Here is a 20,418-nt window from a genome sequence, read left to right as displayed (position 1 = left end):
CGCCCTTTAAAAAGATTTATTTATTTGAAAGAGTTACACAGAGAAAGAGAAGCAGAGAAAGAGAGAGGTATTCCATCTGCTGGTTCACTCTCCAGTTGGCCACAGGTCTTCCATATGGGTGCAGGGGCCCAAGGACTTGGGCCATCTTCTGCTGCTTTCTCGGGGTATAGCAGAGAGCTCAATCGGAAGTGGAACAGCCGGGACTTGAACCAGCGCCCATATAGGATGCCGGCAGTGCAAGCGGTGGCCTTACCCACTATGCCACAGCGGCAGCCCCCCTCCTTTCTTTATTAAAACCAGGATGCAAGCGATGTTCTTTCTGTTTTGATTTAATTTAAAGATACTTTGCATAATTTTTTATTAACTTACTAAATAGTATAATTTGTTGTTGTATGCTACTGGTTTGGTTATGCTGTAGGTTAACTGGGTCTAAAAATAGACCAACTGTCAACCAGAAAAAATTATTTGGGTTTCTATAATAATTCACTCTTATTATTTTAGAGAAAAAGAGAGGAATTTCAGGTCACCGTCTCAGGGGTCACCAGGGCTATTTGGGGTACTTCACATGGCTGTTGTATTTGAGTGGCATGGGGATAATGCTGCCTAGACTTTGAGGAGCTGTGAATCAGACCCTTTTCCACATCTGCCAAAGAGCCAGAGAAGATCTGATAGGTTGGGAGAGCTGATCTTTGAAGGAATGAACCTCATCTTGTTAAACTGAAATCTGTGAAGTATCCTGCTTTTGATAGGCAATGGCTAGTAAGATTTGTGGATGAATCTTTAAGTTTGAAGGTAGGTTAAGTATAGTTGAAGATAAGTAAAACATGGATGCTTTAGGTAAAACCTGTGGTTGCGGGTTAACAAAAACACCTCACTTAGTGTCAGCACTGTGGGGAGTGTATGAGGAAGCCATTGACCTCTTTCATGAAACTCAGGAATAAACCATTAGTACCTTGGTTTATACACATCAGTATAGGAAACTGATCCAAGTAAGAGTTGGGCCCACCTTGCTCAAGTGCCCACTTCTGGTCTAGCTGGTTGTAGCCAGCAGTATGGAGCCATCTAATGAATAGATGCGTTGCTGTTTGGAGGCCCTTGGGAGGTGTGATGAGCTGTAAGGTATTAGGAAAAATGAGCTTGTAATGAGCTACATGGACGTTCTTAGAGATGTCAGTTACACTCTTGCCTTACAAAATGGCTTACTTTATTTATTTGAAAGGCAGAGTTACAGAGACGCAAAGAGAGAGATTGAGATCTTCTATCTGCTGGTTCATTCCCCAGATGGCCACAATGGCTGGAGCTGCACTGATCTGAAGCCAGGAGCCATTAGCCTCTTCCGGGTCTCCCAAGTGGGTGCAGGGGCCCAAGGACTTGGGCCATCTTCTGCTTCCCCAGGCCATAGCAGAGAGCTGGATGGGAAGTGGAGCAGCCAGGACTCAAACTGGTGTCTATATGGGATGCTGGCACCTCAGTTGTTGGCTTTACCTGCTATGCCAAGCTCCCCCCCCCCCCCCCCAAGTTGTATTTATTTGAATGTCAGAATTAGAGACACAGAGAGATCTTCCATCCGCTTGTTCACTCCTCAAATGGCTACAACAGCCGGGGCTGTGCCGACCAGTCTGAAGACGGGAACTTCATCTGTGTCTCCCATGTAGGTACTGGGGCCTAAGCAATTGGGCTATCTTCTGCTGCTTTCCCAGCACATTAGCAGAGAGCTGAATCAGAAGTGGACCATCAAGACTTGAACTGGCACCCATAAGGTATGCCAGCATTACAGATGGTGGCTTAACTCCTTGTGCCACAGCGCCGGCCCCATAGTGGGTTACTTTATTATTTTAAAGATTTATTTATTTATTTGAAAGTCAAAGTTAAATAGAGAGAGGAGGAGAGGCAAAGAGAGAGAAAAATCTTCCATTTGCTGGTTCACTCCCCAGTTGGCTGCAACGGCTGGAAAGTGTGTCCATCCAAAGCCAGGATCCAGGAGCTTCTTCCGGGTCTCCCACAGGGGTGCAGGGGCCCAAGGAGTTGGGCCATCTTCTACTGCTTTCCCAGGCCATAGCATAGAGCTGGATCAGAAGTGGAGTAGCCGGAACTTGAACCGGCACCCATATGGGATGCCTGGCACTTCAGGCTGTGACTTTAGCCATTTTGCCACAGTGCTGGCCCCGTGAGTTACTTTTTACACTTAATAATCACAAACCTGTAAGAGTTATAAATTGTAGGGGCTTGTGCTGTGGTGTAACAGCTAAAACCGCAGCCTGCAGTGCCAGCATCCCATGTGGGTGCTGGTTCGAATCTCGGCTGCTCCACTTCTGCTCCACCTCTCTGCTATGGTTTGGGAAGCAGTAGAAGATGGCCCAAGTCCTTGGGCTCCTGCACCTGCGTGGGAGACCTGGAAGAAGTTACTGGCTCCTGGCTTCGGATCAGTGCTGCTCCGGCCGTTGTGGCTGATTGGGGAGTGAACCAGTGGATGGAAGACCTCTCTGTCTCTGCCTCTCCTCTCTTTGTGTAACTCTGACTTTCAAATAAATAAATCTTTGAGAAAACAAAAGAGTTATGAATTGGAAAGTTTATGGTTTCATTTCAATATAAGAAATAAGGCTAAATCCTTTTGATTTTTGCATATTATTAGAGACTTTGATGTTTGCTAAAGCAGCTGTGTAGTAAAAGCACAGTGCCTGGGACTCAGTACCCCTAGCAAGAGTTTATAGTTGAATGAGGGAGTACTTGTGTGAGGAAGTGAGATCCACTCTTGTGGCTTTGCATACCCAATTTACAAAGTGAGCCTTTCCACCTACCACCATGATTACCTACTTGTCACAGTGGCCTTTTAGACTTTTCTTTCTGTTGAATTTCTTTTGTTGTAGGACACATTGAAAAGTGTGTGTGTGTGTGTGTGTGTGAATGAATCAATGAATCAAACCAGAAAAAATTGTTGAAGCTCCTTTCAATGACATTTGTTAGAGAAAGTGATCTTCCATCTACTGGTTCACTCCCCAAATGGCCACATTGGTTGAGACTGGGCCAGGCTGAAGTGAGGAGCCAGGAACTCAACCTGGATCTCCTGCAAGGGCCCAAGTACTTGTACCATTTTCCTCTACTTTCTCAGTACATTAACAGGGAGCTATATTAGAAGTGGAGCATCTAGGTCTCGAACTGGCACATGTAAAGGGTGCTAGCGTCACAGGCGGCAACTTAACCTGCTCCATCACAGCGCCAGCAGCCCCTACCTGAACCCACCCTTCAGGGATATTTTTGGAGTTTGTAGTTATCTAAGGGTTGTCATGAATGAGTTGTTTCGTGGAAATTCTTTAAGAAATAAAATGTAACAAAACAAAGAGCTTGAAGACTTAAATGAAGCCTTCACGTACCATGGTTGTCCGAGCCTCAGCCTCTCACCTGGAACTACAGTGGCTTCCTAAGTAGTCTTCCGCATTCACTTCTGCCCCTCTACCGCATCTTCTCGGAAGGGCATGCCTTCAGTTGGATCACTCAGTGTTCTGCTCAGAATTCTCCAGTGGATTCTCATCCTACCATGTAACCTAAAGTTCGGCCTGGGGTTTGACTCCTGCCTCGTTCCCTGGAACTGCCGCAGCATACCCTCATTGTGCTGCAGTCTCCTTGACCTCCAGGCACAGTCACTGTAAGGCTTTTGTGCTTGTAGTTTTCATCATGCGGACATTCTTGCTGGAGGGTACCTCGGTCTAAGCGTTGCTTTTCAAGGAGGCCTTGTGTGACCATGCTATCCAAAAGCGCACCCTTCCTCCCCCTGTCAGACTTTTTCTTCCCAGCAGTATAACTTGATGATATGTATTTATTTGTATGTGCTTCCTTTTGTAGATGTTAAGTTCCGTGAGGGTAGGATAGGGATTTTTGTCTTTGTTATTCACTGCTGTAGCCCCAGTGCCTGGCATGTCATGGGTGTTCAGTAAATCTCTGTGGACCCTGGGTGTGTCGGGGGGAATGGCGTAGTTCAGGCCCTGCACTGGTAACTGTGGGGATGGATGACTGTTGAATTCGGTGGTGCTGATTGTAGTCCCAATGCTGAAACCCCAAAGATCAAAATCCCTAAAGTCTAAAACCTCGAAACAATCCCAAAGCATTGAAATTCTTAATGTTCTGAAATGTTGAGAGCTGAAATCACAAAAACTGCAGTTGCCGTGAAAAAAAAAAAAAAAAAAAAAAAGGTAAAGGATAGAGAGCTGGATTCTGTGGATAGGATTGGCCAGGAGATCTGGAAACAATGAAAATTTCAGTTTAAAAATGCATCCCCCCCCCCCCCCCGCCCCTTTCTCTGAGCACTGTGCTGGCTACACCTCGCATGCTGTGAGCTCCGGGCGTCTGCTAAGCTAGCAATGCTGTCATCCGGCTCCAGCTTCCATCAGTCATGATGAGATGTTCTCCCACGTTTACCGGAGCTGGGAGACTGCCGGCAGGCTGTGTCTGGAGGTGGAGGGGCACGTGGTCAGAAGGGTGGGGGTAACATTGGTGATTTGTTCATTGGTGGAACTGCCTCTACCAAAGACCTCAAGGGCCAAGGTAGCAAAAGCACAGTGATCCCTGGTATTGGTACCATTATGAACCAAAACCTGCAGGAACACGGCTCCACAAAAAAAGCCCCTAAGAAATATGTCACATGAGTAAAAGGCAGACCTGAAGCACGGGGACCAGGAAGAGTAAGGCCTTTTGTGACAGCAGCACAAACGAAGCACATTGTTGGTACTTTGCAAAACAGCCAGTTCTTTATTGACGAAAACAGAATCCAGATGACATGGTTGCTCTGCTGGACTACCAGGAGGATGGTGTGAGCCCTTTAGGATTTCCTTTAAGGATGGCTTAGATATGGGAAAAGTTAGTATATGGGGCAGCGACTTTGGCTCTGTCACTGCTCATCATAACCAGCTTGCTATCCATACCACACCAGGACTTACCATAAATGAAATTCATATCTTGGACTCTTCATTTATTTTGGCTAGTATTTACTTGGAGACACTGCTTTTTGAGGAAAAAACATGTTATGTAGGTTGTCTAAAGATAAAATAGATTTCAGTTCATGTGAGAGAATACCTTTTATATTATACACATTTCAGCTGAGTCCATGCTGCATGTTCTTGGAAAAATGCAAGCCTGGTTGCCGACCACTAGTGGAAGGCACAAGGCTGCCTTCAGATAACTTCTACAGGCACAGCTTCCAGGGCTGGAATCTAAAACACAAGGATCAAAAGTTTCCTTCTGAGTTGCAGTAAAAGGAAAGACCCTGCTCATAGCGCTGCCAGCATTTGAAGTGGAGCCTTACACATTGGATCTCCTACAGCGGATGTAGCTGACTCTGGAAGAGATTACCAGAGAAATAAGAAGAGACTGATTCAGTTAGAAAAAATGCCTTATTTGTCTGCAGCAGCATTCCTTCCAACTGATGAAATTCCAGGAGTTTTGAGTGAATGAAGGCCTCATTTGCCTAAAGAAGGAAATCAATTACTGACTGGTCTAAAAATCAGTACATGCCTGATAGGATAAGAAGACACACAATAGTATGGTTACCAGTGTTGCTTCTACCAGATTTGTGATCTGTGTATGAGCATGTGTGGGATGGATTTCTACATGCCCAAAAGAACGTATTAACATGACACAGAGATTGGAAAACTTAATAAAGACTGCTCATTTTGGAGTATATCTAATCGTGAAAGAATTTCAGAAAGAGCAGTGCCATGTGGAAAGTGAATGTGAGCATATTCTCTGAGGAGAGCCATGCCCAAAAAGAAAACAAAGTGGCTATGTGTGTGCAGTGTAAGACTTCAAAGTATAGTTAATGATCGTGAAAGCCAGCCAGCTGTTAGGGACTGCGCCTAATTGTGCCTGCGTGCAAGTTTCCATAATCTGTGCCGTTATACAATATGCTTTTTCATACTGGAGGCACAAATTGTGTAGACTTCTGGAGAGTTCTAATCTTTTAGTGCACTTCCTGCAAATTTTACTTAGCTAAAGTCTGTTACTAAAAGGTTGACTTAGTGTGTGTTTTCTGTCTGTGTAAAAATGCTCAAACTTCCTCAGTAAGTAAGAGAGATCCTTTTATACATCTGTGTTTGTGAAAGAGAAAATTTCTCTGAGGTCTTGGCTCTTTAGGTGACCGCATCTGCAATGGTGAGCTTTGTTGTTGTTTTTGTTGTTTAAAGAGTTATTTTTTTCATTTGAAAGGCAGAGTTAGAGAGACAGAGATCATACATCTGCTGGTTCACTCCCCAAATGGCTGGAATGTCTGGCTGGGACTGGGCCAGGGTGAAGCCAAGAGCCCGGAACTGCATCTGGGTCTCCCACATGGGTGACAGGGGCCAAGCACTTGGGACTCAGGGCTGGCACTGGCACTCATATGGGATGCTGGCATTTAATCCACTGCACAGCAACTCCTGCCTCCCGTTTTGGTGTCTTATAATCTTGTCAAAAGGCTTAAGTTGTCCATTATAGTGTTTCTTATGACTGTAGTTAAAAAGCTAGGTGTACACAATTGCTTTTTGTCCTATTTCTTTCTTCTTCTTCTTCTTCTTTTTTTTTTTTTTTTTAATTTGAGAGGCAGAGGTATAGAGAGAGCAAGAGAGAGAGGCAGAGAAAGAGATCTTCATCTGCTGGGTCACTCCCCAAATGGTCTCAGCAACCAGAGCTGGACTGGTTTGAAGCCAAGAGCCAGTAGCTTCTGGGTCTCCCAAGTGGGTGCAGAAGCCCAAGGACTTGGGTCGTCCTCTACTGCATTCCCAGGCACATTAGCGGGGAGGTGGATTAGAAGGGGAGTAGCAGGTACTAGAGCTGGTGCTCATATAAGATGTCAGCACTGCAGGCGGTGGTGTAGTTTGCTACGCCACAACTCTAGCCCCACCCTATTTCTTTATGAGTACAATTTGTCTTAATAATAACTGTCATATCTTTGTGACTGTCATTTGTATATTTGAGTGTTTAAGCTTGCAAGATTGTTATTATTGGCTCTTTTATTGTATAAAGTGACCTAAGTGCTATGTCATGTTTTTACATAATTTTCAAATTTCTTTTAAATGTGTAAATAAATGTCATTTGAAGAATTGAAAGAAGTTTTTTTGAGAATTATGTTTCCAGGATTTTTATCTTTAATGATTTTAGACAATAAGGATTTCAGTGTTTTGAGATTTCCACGTTGGATTTATGGTGTATGGGGATTATGGCCCAAATCTTGAGCTCAGGAGATAGGAAAAAAAATATTATTAGCAACCCCAAACTCTTGTATACTTATAAAATTGATAAGTTAGAATTGATAACATCAAAAATATTTGTTTATTTCCTACTTAAGATGAAGAAGATGACTTTGTATGTAAGAAGGCAGCCTCTAAATCTAAAGAGAATGGAAGATCTACAAATACCTATCTTGGAGCTTCAAACCTGAAAAAGAATGAAGAAAATCCCAAGGCCAAGAATAAGCCTTTGTCACCAATAAAGCTGACACCCACATCAGTGCTTGATTATTTTGGAACTGGAAGTGTCCAAAGATCAGATAAGAAGATGGTGGCAAGCAAAAGAAAAGAAGTGAGTGTTTTACATATAAGCAAGAATGTTCAGAATTTACACTCATTCACTGTTATTAGTAAGAGGAGCAATTAGCATTTTTTAAAAGGGTCAACAGGTTTCATTAATGAAAATGCTTTTCCAGTGATTTTGGATGAAATCTATTGCCCTGATTTTGGAAAATAAGGAGATTAGGATATTACACTTAAAAAAAAGATTTTTTTATTTATTTGAGAGGCAGAGAGAGAGAGGTCTTCCATCCTCTGGTTCACTCCCCAGATGGCCACAATGGCTGGAGCTGTGTCAATCCAAAGCCAGGAGCCTGGATCATCTTCCAGGTCTCCCACATGGCTACAGGGACCCAAGGACTTGGGCTATCTTTCTTTTTCTTTTTCTATTTTTTTGAAGATTTTTATTTAATGAATATAAATTTCCTATGTACAGCTTCTAGGGATATAGTGTTTCTTCCCCTCGTTCCCACCCTCCCATCCCATCTACCTCTCCCTTTCCCATTCCATTTTCCATTAAGATTTGTTTTTGATTGACTTTATATACAGAAGACCAACTCTATACTAAGTAGAAATTTCAACTATTTGCACCCACACAGACACACAAAGTATAAAGTACAGTTTGAAGACTAGTTTTACCGTTAATTCTTATAGTACAACACATTAAGGACAGAGGTCCTACATGGGGAGCAAGTGCACAGGGACTCCTGTTGATTTAACAATTGACACTCTTATTTATGACGTCAGTGATCACCCGAGGCTCTTGGCATGAGCTGCCAAAGCTATGGAAGCCTTTTGAGTCCACAAACTCTGTTGGTTTTTTAGACAGGGCCATATGCAGAGTGGAAGTTCTCTTCTCCCTTCAGAGAAAAGTACATCTTCTTTGATATGGGCCATCTTCTACTGCTTTCCCAGGCCATGGCAGAGAGCTGGATCAGAAGTGGAGCAGCCGGGTCTTGAACTGGCATCTGTATGGGATGCTGGCACTGCAGGCCGTGGTTTTACCCCACTGCACCACAGTGCTGGCCCCTATTACACATTTTCAAAAAAGATTTAGATTTATTTATTCATTTAAAAGTAAGGGGGAGTGAATGGGGAGGGGGAGAGAGAAAGAACAAGAGAAAGTGTGAGCGTGTGTGTTTCTATCCACTGGTTCACTCCCCAAATGGCACTGATGGCCAGGATTGAGCCAGGCCCAAGCCAGGAGCCAAGAGCTTCATCCCTGTCTCCCACTTGGGTGGCACGGGCCAAGAATTTGGGCCATTTTCGGTTTCTTTTCTCAGGCCATCGACAGGGAGCTGGATGGGAAGTGGAGCAGTTGGGGCATGCACTGGCACCTGTGTGGGATGCCAGTGTTGTAGGCAGCAGCTTGACCAGCTGTGCCACAACACTGGCCCCAGTATTACACATTTAATTCTTTATACTTGGAAGTGGGAAAAGATCATTTAAACTCTAAGAAAAAATTACAGTTCTTAGAATTTAAATTGAATCCTCAGAATACAAACTCATTTTACTATGGACCTCAGCAGACAAAATTAGGAAATAATTTTGTTCCCAAATGAGATCCTAAGTGCATCCCTTAAGTGGAGTCTATCTGAGCTGTTCACTTGACCTTTTCTTGTTTGGCTAATACTGGATTCATCTTTTCTGGTCATTCAGGAAGCATTCAGATAAATTATTGTGGAAGTCATCTCCTGAGTTAAATAAAGCCTGCCAAATGGTGTATGTGTGTGCGTTTGTTGATTTCCTCAGTGCCTCCATAGGACAGTGTAATCTTTCATAGAAGTTTGCCAGTGTTCTGGACTACTTCTCAAGCCAAGACAATAATGTACAAGATTTTTCCTTCCCTCCCTCCCTCCCTCCTTCCCTCCTTCCCTCCCTCCCTCCTTCCCTCCTTCCCTCCTTCCCTCCTTCCCTCCCTCCCTCTCTCCCTCTCTCCCCACCCTCGTTTCTTCCCTCCCTCCCTCCCTTCCTCCTTTTTTCCCTCCCTCCTTCCCTCCTTCCCTCCTACTTCTCTCTTCCTTTTGCCGTTGGTTCAAGAAAGGAAGACCTTTCTCTCTGTCTCTCTCTCTCTCACTGTCCACTCTGCCTGTCAAAAAAAAAAAAAAAGATAGAATCATCTGTCTGTAGGATGTTTACTCCTTAGGACAGTGGGTATAGTCAGAGAGTAGCCATAAATTGACTTTCTGGCTGATTTGCATTGTCGGTTACTGATATGCTTTTCTCTATTTGTGTATTTCATTAGTTTTCATCAAGAAATAACACTTTATTATTTAGCTTAAGGTTTATGCTGATCTTCCTTTGCTTGATTTTCTTTGAAATATAGCCTTCACCTAACTCAAATGATTCCAGATTAAATGATGAAGCTATCGCCAGGCAGTTGCAACTTGATGAAGATGCAGAGGTATTGGCAGTTTGTTTGGATGGCATTAATACCTTGATGTTTTAAGTTGCTATTTGGTCTAGCCAAATTAACAACCAAAATTGTTGTATTCCAATTTTTAAGTCTCACTGGAAGTTAAAAGGGAAGTAAGTAAATATATAATATGTGAAACCCTAAATTTCACAAAAAGTGAATGATGAGAACAGGGAATAATTTTTTACTTAAAGATTTATTTTTAGAGTTCTTTGAATGGAAGTTTGCTTTCACAGATTTAAAACAATTTAATTTGCTCATATCTTTTTTGACCCTGAGCAATCTCACCCATTTTTATGATTTCAGTTACTGCATGTATACTGATGACCCCCTGAATTTGTCTCCAGTTCAGAGCTCTCTCTCGAGCTATAACCTTATTCAGATACCTAACACTGCTCTAGGTGTTAGTTATACTGCAGTTGAGAAGAAAGAAAATGAGATATCAGATAATTAAGTGCTGTGGAGAGAAGTAAAAGAGTAGTATGGGGGTAACAAGTGAGGTTATGAATATTTGATTTTAAATGGAGGAGTTAGGAAGGTTTCTCTGAGGAGGTGACTTCAGGGCACAAGATGAAGTGATCCAGTGAGCTATGGTGCTGGCTACTGGAGGAGCAGCAAGTGCAAGCGTCCTGAAGTAGAAACATGCTCTGTGTGTGCAGAAGGTCAGTGTGACTGGGGAGAAGTGGTTGAGAAGGGTTGGGATGGGAGATAATTTTGGAGAAATGGCCAGCTGCAAATCCTCCAGGTCATTTGATAGGTCTTGGACATCTGTTAAAAGGACTTGGCCTGGTAAGAACTTTGCATTTTAGTTTCTGTGGGGTGGGAGCAGTCATTGTAGTTTGGAGTAGAGAAGTGACGTTACTTGATGGCTGTTAGAAGAAAGTTATTCTGGTTTCTGTGATGCTAATAAGGAGCAAGAGCAACTTGCTGATCAGTTTGGAGACCGTTAGGGGAGGGTAGATGAGAGAAGACTTTGGGTGGTCCCAGGTTGGGTGGTGAGAAGACCGCTAATCTGAAGGTGCTTTGAAAGTACAGCCTTCAAGCTGTTGAGAGGTTGGATATAAGGAGGCGTGAGCAGCTGGATAAATGGTGATACTATTTACCAAGACTGGAACACAGGAAGCAGAACAGATTTGGTACAGAGAAATGAAGAGCCCAACTTTGAGCTTTGTAACTTTGAGATGTCTAACAGACCTTCTAGTGGAGATGCAGAGCAGGTGGCTGGGTGGAGGAGTCTGGGGCTCAGGGGAGAGGTGTAAGCTGAAGGTGTGTGTTTGGGAATACTGGCATTTGAATGACGTTTAACGGCAGTGTAACTGATGAGCTCAAAGGGAGAGCAGGATCAGAAGAGGAAAAGGGTCTCAGGATGGAGCCTCAGGGCACTGGTAATGCTTAGTGGTCAGGAGGGTCATGATCTAGCAAGGAGCTTAAGAAAGAGTGGCCAGGGAAGTAGGTAGGCCAGGAGAACCTGGTACTTGATGGAAGTTAAATGAAGAAAGTATTTCAGGTGGGAGTGCTTATCTTTAACAGAGGTTCCAGGCTTAGGCTCCTGATGTTTGAACCATTTCCGGTCAGTTTAAGTGTCACTTTCCAGACTGCCCAAACCATTAGTACCCACTTATATACTTCTTCTGTACCTTTCAGACAATTGTGCTTTTGTTAGGTTGTGATTCCTTTCAGAGACTTTCTAGAGTTTAAAATGTAAAGGAATAAAGTATGTGTGAGTGTTGTCAGGACCATTAAGAAAAGAAACTACAGACTTCAAATTTTATAAGTTATAACTTTAAAAATATGATTAATTTCTATGTTGTGCCTGCAAGATTAGAAATGTATGTGTATGATTTGAAATATATTTTGGCTTAGTGAAACAAACCTATGATAATTACTTGACAATTAAGTGGGAAAATGTCATGATTATTTTTCTGGCAAAGTTTTTCCAGTTTCTCCTAAGTATATAAATCCAACATTTAAAAACTTAATTTACATATGCAATAAAAGCAATTCATTTTGTTAACACTTTTACAGCTTGAGAGGCAATTGCATGAAGATGAAGAGTTTGCCAGAACATTAGCCATGTTGGATGAAGAACCCAGGATCAAAAAGGTGGCATTTTGTTGGGCTGTTGGCGCCTTGAGAGTACAATCCAGATCAGTGCTCCTTTCCCTACCCATGTCTTCTAGACTCTGGAGATTTAACCATGAGTAACTCTTCCAGAAAGAAGCTAAATTATTAATTATTTAATTATTAATTATTTTAATTAATAAAAATGTTCTTAGGAACCTCATTGAGAAACTTAACTCTTTGATCAGGAAAGCTGACAAAGCCAAAGCAAACTAGAGCCTTTCTTTTTTTTTTTTTTTTTTTTTTTTTTTTTTTTTTTTTTTTTTTTTTGACAGAGTGGACAGTCAGAGAGAGAAACAGAGGGAAAGGTCTTCCTTTGCCGTTGGTTCACCCTCCAATGGCCGCCGCAGCCGGCGCGCTGCGGCCGGCGCACCACGCTGATCCGATGGCAGGAGCCAGGAGCCAGGTGCTTTTCCTGGTCTCCCATGGGGTGCAGGGCCCAAGCACCTGGGCCATCCTCCACTGCACTCCCTGGCCACAGCAGAGAGCTGGCCTGGAAGAGGGGCAGCCGGGACAGAATCCGGCGCCCCGACTGGGACTAGAACCCGGTGTGCCGGCGCCGCTAGGTGGAGGATTAGCCTAGTGAGCCGCGGCGCCGGCCCTTAAAAAAATCTTGATGCTTTCAAAGAGTCCCAAAAATATACTCATTATTATTTGAGACTGCCTTAACATTATAGCTCATAAAGGTAAGTTTCCTGAAGTTGCCAGGGAGTGCAGTGGAGGATGGCCCAGGTGCTTGGGCCCTGTACTCCATGGGAGACCAGGAGAAGCACCTGGCTCCTGCCATCAGATCAGTGCGGTGCGCCGGCCGCGGCGGCCATTGGAGGGTGAACCAACGGCAAAGGAAGACCTTTCTCTCTGTCTGTCTCTCTCACTGTCCACTCTGCCTGTCAAAAAAAAAAAAAGATTTTTTTAAGTACTTGATCTCCAGTGAATTTGCTTTCTTGGTGATGAATCATATTGTTCATATAATTGTCAATATCAATACCTATTTTAAAGGATTTTACTTCTTTCTTTTAAAGTATGAAGTTGTAGAGCTGGCGCTGTGGTGTAGCAGGTAAAGCCACTGCCCATATGGGCATCGATCTCGAACTGCTGCTGCACTTCTGATCCAGCTCTCTGCTATGGGAAAGCAGTGAAAGATGGCCCAAGTCTTTGGGCCCCTGCACCTGCATGGAAGACCTGGAAGAAGCTCCTGGCTTTGGAACAGCCCAGCTCCAGCCATTGCAGTCATTTGGGGAGTGAACCAGCAAATAGAAGGTCTCTCTCTGTCTGCCTGTGCCTCTCTTTAACTCTGTCTTTCAATTAATAAATATATTAAATCTTTAAAAAAAAAAAAATTTGAAGTTGTGGACTTAGATACTATCAGGGACCGAGTATAGTCAGTTGGGAGTGACGAGAACTTACCATTTGGAAAGCTTTACACCATCTAAAGATAGTCAAATTATAATTTAAAAAATTCCTTTTTAAAGATTTATTTGAAAGAGTTAGAGAGAGAGAGAGAGAGACAGACAGACAGACAGATACCAAGATACCTTCCAGCCGCTGGTTTACTCCCTAAAAGACTGCAATGGCAAGGGCTGGGCCAGGCCAGAGGCAGGAGCCTGGAACTCCAGCTGATCTGCCATGTGGGTGTCAGGAGCCCAAGCACTTGGGCCATCTTTTGCTGCTGTCCCAGGCACATTAGCAGGGAGCTGGATCAGAGGCAGAGCAGCTGGCTCTTGAACTGGTGCCCATCTGGGATGCTGGCATTATAGGCAGTGGATTAACCTGTCATGCAACAGTAGTAGCCTCCAAAGTATAATTATTTTATAACATTGTGACGCACACTTCAATTTGTCACCTCTTCTTTTTTTGGTTTAATATTAAAAAAATTATTTTTATTTATTTGAAAGGCAGACAGAAAGAGACAAATCTTCTATCTGTATCTGCTAAAGTTCTCATCCTGCCAAATTCCTGCAACAGCCGGGGCTGTTCCATGCCAAAATCAGGAGTCCAGAACTTAAGCCAGGTCTCCCGAAGAGACCCAAGAAGTTGAGCGATCACGTGTTGCCTCTCAGGGAGTGCTGCTTTAGCTGGAAGCGGAAACACATCCACTCAGGCACTTCAGTGTGGAATGTGGGTGTTCCAGTCCATCTTAACAGCTGTGCCAAATGCCTTCCCCTCGAGCTCTTTATAAAAATGGAGCTTTGAGGAAACAGTGGAGAGAATAGATTTTTTTTTCTGCTTTAGAGAGAGTATTATTGTTCTTTTTAGCTTTAGTTTGTTTTTATTTATGTCTTTCTAGATTTTAGTTTTTTACTGTGTAATTCTAACAGTTTGAACATTGAGATAAAAGAAATAGAATTAATGTCTCCAGATTTGTGAAGTGGGATGAACTGGGATAATTTTTTAAAAAAGATTTATTTATTTGAAAGGCAGAGACACAGAGTGAGAATGAGACAGAGAAAGATATCATTCATTTGCTGGTTCACTCCCCAAATGGCCACAGTGGCTAGGCTGGGCCAGGCTAAAGCCAGGAGTTTTATCTAGGTCTCGCACGTGTGTGCAGCAGCCCAAGTACTTAGGCCATCTTCTGTTTCTTTCCAAGGCGCATTAGTAGGGAGCTAGATTGGAAATGGAGCAGCTGGGACTTGAACCGGCACCCATGTGGGATGCCAGAATTATAGACAGTGACTTTACCTGCTATACCACAGTGCCAGCCCTGGGGTCCTTTTATATAAATATATTTTATGTCCTTTTACCTGTTTGTTCATCTGTAAGGTGAGGTGAGTGATAAGACATGTTTCCTTTGCCCTGGGAGTTCCCTGGTGGATACATGACTGATGATTGTAACGGCCTGCTTATTGAAGGTGATCCTTAAGCTCAAAATCAGCATTTCAGTTGATTCAGCAACAGATTTGTGGTTCTATTATTAGTCATGTTTGACATTTTTAAAATTTGTTTAGGTTCAAAAGGACATAGAAGAGGGAGAAATGTTTTCATCTGTCCAAGACAATTTAAGTAACGCAGAAAAACAGAAACATCCTAAAAAAGGTAATCCTAGAGAAAAAGTAAGATGGAACATTTCTCTTTATTGAAGAAAACTCATGATAACCTTCTTTAAACATCTGTACAATAATTATATTGTTAGGCATTTTTTCATAGCTGTTAGAGTGTGTAATTTTGAAAACTACTTGGATCCTGGCTGTTGGGAGAAATGTATCATAGCTCTTAGCTTTTTGTTAGTTTTGCACATAGTGCAAGTTCAATATATGAAGGCAAAGAACTGAGTGTTTTGAGCTTCTCATGTTAGAGATAGAATTGATCTGTAGCTGTCCAGGTCATTGGAAGCTCTCCTGCTAATTGTCTGTAGTTTGTATTTATTGTTCCTGAGAAGTGAACAGTCTGCCAGTGTAGATGGCCTTAAGCTTCTAAGTAAATTTGTTGACGCATTATCTTCCTGTCTTGACACCTCAGGATTTTGAATTTTTGGGTGGTTACAAACAGATTATTATTATTAACTTGAGAGGAAGAAAGAGAGAAAACTCTTGTCTACTGGCTCACTCTTGGAATGGCTGGGGCTGAGCCGGGGCTGAAGCTGGGAGCCAGGAACTCAGTCCAGGTCCCCCAGGTGGTTGGCAGGAATCCAATTATTTGAGCCTTCACTGCCAGCTCCCATGGTCTGAATTAGCAGGAAGATGCAGTCAGGAGCCACTGGCAGGAATTGGACCCAGGTACTCCAGTGTGGGAAGTAGGGGTCTTAACTGCTAGGCCGAAGTGCTTGCCCTTAAGCGCAGAAGTTTTATGTGACATATTCTAGTCGTAAGTTGGTTGTATACAAATTAGAAAATGTGGAATGAAGTGCATATTAGTTGGATTAGGAGTTTATAGTTAAACAATCCAGACAAATCTCTTAATTTGAACTGACTATACAAAGAAGTTACATATAAATGCTTAATTAAAAAAGAGAACTGTATAAAGAACTAAAATAACGTGTTTTGAAATCATGATTTGTGCAGTAAGATTACTCAGGTGAAAAATGAAAAAAGTAGTTGTTACTGGGTATCATTTTCTGAAAGTAACAATCATAACCTTTTCTTTCTTCTTAGTAAAAACAGAACATTTTTCAGATGAAAGGAAAAACTACAGTCCTAAGAAGCAAGCTAAATGTGGTAGTTCAAAGGAAGCCCTGGGACCTTCTAAGACAGCAGCTCTCACAACAGGAAAGTCCTCTTCACCAAAGGCCAGTTCTAAGTTGGCAGCGATGAAAATAAAAGAAGAGAGTTCTAATAAAGAAACAGAGCCTCTGGCCTCTAAAAGAAAAGAAAATGCCATTGAAATGAAAGGTGAAACAAAAACCCCTAAGAAAACCAAAAGTTCTCCAGCTAAGAAGGAGGTAGGAGCTTTCTGATGTGTTTATTTTGGGATTGTGTGTTTGTGAATTTTTAATTGTTTTTTCACTTTTTTAAAGGTTATTTATTTATTTGTAAGACAAGGTAGGAAAGGGAGAGGGAGATGAAGAGGGAAGTTGGAAGATTGATCTTCCAATTGTTGGTTCACTCCCTAAATGGCCACAGCAGCCAAGGGTAAGCCTGGCCAAAGCCAGGAGCCAGAAACTTCGTCTGGTTTCCTGCAGGGTGGCAAGGGCCCAAGTACTTGGGTCATCTTCCATTGCCTTCCCCAGGTGTATTAGCAGGGAGCTGGATTGTACGTGGAGTAGCTAGGAGTTGAACTGGCACTCTTATGTGGGATGGGCATCACAAGTATTGGCTTAACTACGCCACAGTGCCAACCACTCACACCTTATTTCCAACTTCATAAGTCATCGTAGTAATATTTTTAAGATAAATCTTACTTAGATGCTGTTGTAGAATATAGATTACTAATATAGACAAATTAGTATTTATTGTTACTGTGTATCAGGTATTGTGTTAATACTTTACATATGGTATTTTTTTTAAAGATTCATTTATTTTGAAAGGCAGAGTTAGACAGAGAGAGAGGGAGGGAGGGAGGGAGGGAGAACCATCCCCTGGTTTACCTGGTTCACTTCCCAAATGGCCACCATGGCTGGGGCTGGGCCAGGCTGAAGCCAGGAGCCAGGAACTTTTAGGTCTTCCATGTGTATGCAGGGGCCCAAGCACTTGGGCCACCCTTCTCTGCTTTCCCAGGTACATTAGCAGGGAGCTGGATTGGAAGTGGAGTAGCTGGGGCTCAAACTGGGGCCCTTTTGGCATGCCAGCCCCTACATAGGGTATTTCATGTACTCTCACAGCAACCCTGTGAGACACTTGATTTTAATATTCACATTTTAGAGATGAAATAAACTAAAGGAGTTTAGTAACTTTATCAAAATCCTTCAGCTTATATGTGGCAGGTCTAGCCTTGAGCTCAGGACCTCTGGAGACAAAACAGGAGCTCTAACTCTAGAGCCAGTGTCAAAGCATAGGTCCACCATGGAGCAGATGTGTGACCTGGATCTGGTACTTCCTCTTCCTATGCTTTGATCTCATATGTGACGGGGATAATAATAGTACCCAATGAACTAATCTATAAAAACCACTTAGAGCCTGGGACATAAGTGTTAGAAAAGTTTTAGCCATTGTTATTAAAATAATTGTTTTTTAGTTTTGTCTAGAATTTACATCTTTCTACTCTTAACAGTCTTGAGACACTGAAACCATTTTTCAAAGGGAAAAATGGTAAAATCATGCTTTTTGGAAGTTTTGTTTTCAAATATATTTGAGAAGCTAATGGTCTCTTCCACTCTTCAATTTGGAACCACTTTAGATTCATAACAAGAAACCAGTATTTGTTCATGCCTCTTAGGCACTTAGCATTTAAAGTAGAATATTGTCTATTTTAACTGCTCATCACCATTATTTTTTAGTGCAGAACCATGAAGTGCTGATGATTCAAAATGCTTTTGGTTGTGGGCAATGCTCATAAATATGCTTAAAGGAACAATTAACTTTTTGGTCTCAGATTTTTCTTCACTAAATACTTATCTGGTGGACAAATGCTTTTCTTCTGGCCCAGTAAACATGTTCAGTTTTCAGAGGCTGTCTATTTTTGTGAAAGAGGAAATTTTTAAATGATACTGTTACTTTTCACTGTGCTTTTTGAAGTTGAGACAAGAGAACTTAAGCAGTTTTAGGAACAGTGGAACTTATTTTACAAATTCAGTTGATCTCAGAGTTCTGACTTCATCAAGAAGTGTGCTTCAAAGTTACTTTATAAGTAGTTTATAATTCAGATTTTTTTCGTAGAATTAATTCCTAAATAGATAAGTTCCCCATGCAGATTTGCACTGGGTTCTTCTGTGAAACTTACTAAAGAGATGTTTTCTAAGGCATGGCGGCCGAGTGGCCGAGTGGCTGTATTGGAACTAGGTCCTCATATGGCATGTTTACTCTTAAAAGAGATTTTGGGGTTGCTTACAAGTTAAAACAGGAAGTGGAAAAGCAACAGACTCGTGTGGTGTGTGTGTGTGTGTGTGTGTGTGTGTGTGTTTAATATTTTATTTGAAAGGCAGAGTTAGAATACTCCATCTGCTGGTTCACTCCCCAGAAGGCTGCAACAACCGGGGCTGGGCCAAGCTGAAGACAGGAGCCAGGAGCTTCTTCCTGGTCTCCTATGTATATACAGGGACCCAAGAACTTGGACCATCTTCCACTGCTTTCTCAGGCTCATTAGCTGGGAGCTGGATGGGAAGTGAAGCAACCAGGACTCTAACTGCCACCCATACTGGTTGCTGGCATTGCAGGCGGCGTAGCCCACTAAGCCACAATGCTACCCTCCTTGTAGTTCTTAAATACAAATTTTATGTATATATTAGCTTCCACATATGAGAGAAAGCATGTGGTGTTTATCTGTGTCTGGCTTATTTCACTTAGCAAAATGATCTCCAGTTTATTTAAATAAGAATTATTTAGAACCCCTCCTAAATGTCTGAATCAGAAACTTAGAGGTGGGATATGTTGTTTGAAAATTTTCCTATGGTTTTCCTATGGTGACATCCTAAAGAGAATTCAAATCAGTGGGAAAGCTTATGCTAGCAGGGAGTGAAGTGTATATGTGTTCTAGAGCCGATTGGCTTTCTTTGAGCTGGCTGTTAACCTGGAGCCTGCGCATCTCTGACTGGGGTGCTTATCTCCTCAGGGATGTAGGGGACTGGTTTAGGGCTGTGCAGGGTCATAGGATAAACTTGGGAAATCTTGCCTGATGAGCTGTATTTGGGGAGATATTTACTTTTCTTTTAAAATAAATATGGATAGACATTGGAATAGAATTTAAGATTCATACACGCTTCTAAAAGAAAACCCTTTTCTTAGTTCTTTGCTTGGAACTAGCCCTGGTCTTTTGCCCTTGATCCGCCCTGAGGTATGTGCCGTTAGAGAGTGGACGGTGTCGAGAAGGGCAGATGCAGCAGGGCTTGTAAGTCGGGCATCTGTAATTGGAGGCGTACCTGAATAGTTAAAGCTGTTCATTTCATGACTAAGCACAGAAGTGACTTTAATATTTGTAGATACATACTATGAAATTTGCATGAAGTTTTCACTCTTCTTTTCCTTTCCCCAAGTCTATAAGTCCTGAAGATTCTGAAAAGAAGCGCACTAATTATCAAGCTTATCGAAGCTACTTAAACCGAGAAGGTCCCAAAGCTCTGGGCTCCAAAGAAATTCCGAAGGTAAGAGTGCCGAGAGCCCTGGGTGTGCTCGTCATGCTCACAGCAGCAGAGAATTAGTGCGCAGGAGCAAGGGAGGCCTCAGGCACTGTGCCCATCGACGTGGGCATTGCCTCACATTGTGAACCACTGCTCGATACTTAGGAGAATTTTCCTGTCAACAGCAAGTAGCCCTGGAGAGGCTATGCTCTGAGAATATACAAGTGGCAAGACTAATGGCTTTTTACTTCTGTGGCACTTGTGGTTTAAGGAAACAAACATTAAAAGAATAATTGCTTAATTATAATTGTCCTATATGCTGTGAGGGGAAAGCCCAAGATGGCTTTAGGACAGCAGAGGACCCTGGCTCTCAGTGGGGCAGGCAGAGTAAGTGATATTTACATGGAGGCTTGAAGAGTGAATGGGAACCACCGTGAAGAGATGGTGATGACACAGTGATCTGGGCAGAGGACCCAGCATGTGTGGTGTCCTGCCGTGGGCAGGATCTTGTGTGGTATGTTTGAAGAACTGGAAGAAGAGTGATGCGGGTGGAGCATAGTGGAGCATAGTGACCGTGGGACCACGTTACAGTGGGATGAGAGTGGCTGCAGGTGTTAGTCAGGCCACCTCTTGAAGGACCCATTTTGCCTAAGAGAAGGAGTTTTAATAGTGATAGAAGTGGGTTGAAGAGTGTGCAGAGA

General features: G+C 42.7%; 1 protein-coding gene and 1 pseudogene across 2 annotated transcripts in view; both read left to right on the top strand.

The window, feature by feature from the left end:
- RFC1 (replication factor C subunit 1) overlaps window positions 1-20,418 on the top strand; it is an 83,689-nt gene that overhangs the window by 35,618 nt on the left and 27,653 nt on the right. For both annotated transcript variants that reach the window (XM_051842456.2, XM_070068123.1), the window contains 6 exons: window positions 7,313-7,545; window positions 9,859-9,936; window positions 11,974-12,051; window positions 15,018-15,105; window positions 16,161-16,447; window positions 19,634-19,741. In XM_051842456.2, the coding sequence (XP_051698416.2) occupies window positions 7,313-7,545; window positions 9,859-9,936; window positions 11,974-12,051; window positions 15,018-15,105; window positions 16,161-16,447; window positions 19,634-19,741 (872 nt within the window). The remainder of the gene's footprint in view (window positions 1-7,312; window positions 7,546-9,858; window positions 9,937-11,973; window positions 12,052-15,017; window positions 15,106-16,160; window positions 16,448-19,633; window positions 19,742-20,418) is intronic.
- Window positions 4,005-5,189, top strand: LOC138848672 (translationally-controlled tumor protein pseudogene; annotated as a pseudogene).

This window comes from Oryctolagus cuniculus, chromosome 2, assembly GCF_964237555.1.
Source record: "Oryctolagus cuniculus chromosome 2, mOryCun1.1, whole genome shotgun sequence".
Classification (NCBI taxonomy): domain Eukaryota; kingdom Metazoa; phylum Chordata; class Mammalia; order Lagomorpha; family Leporidae; genus Oryctolagus; species Oryctolagus cuniculus.
Note: the sequence above shows the minus strand (reverse complement) of the source record. Positions and strands in the feature narration are given on the sequence as shown.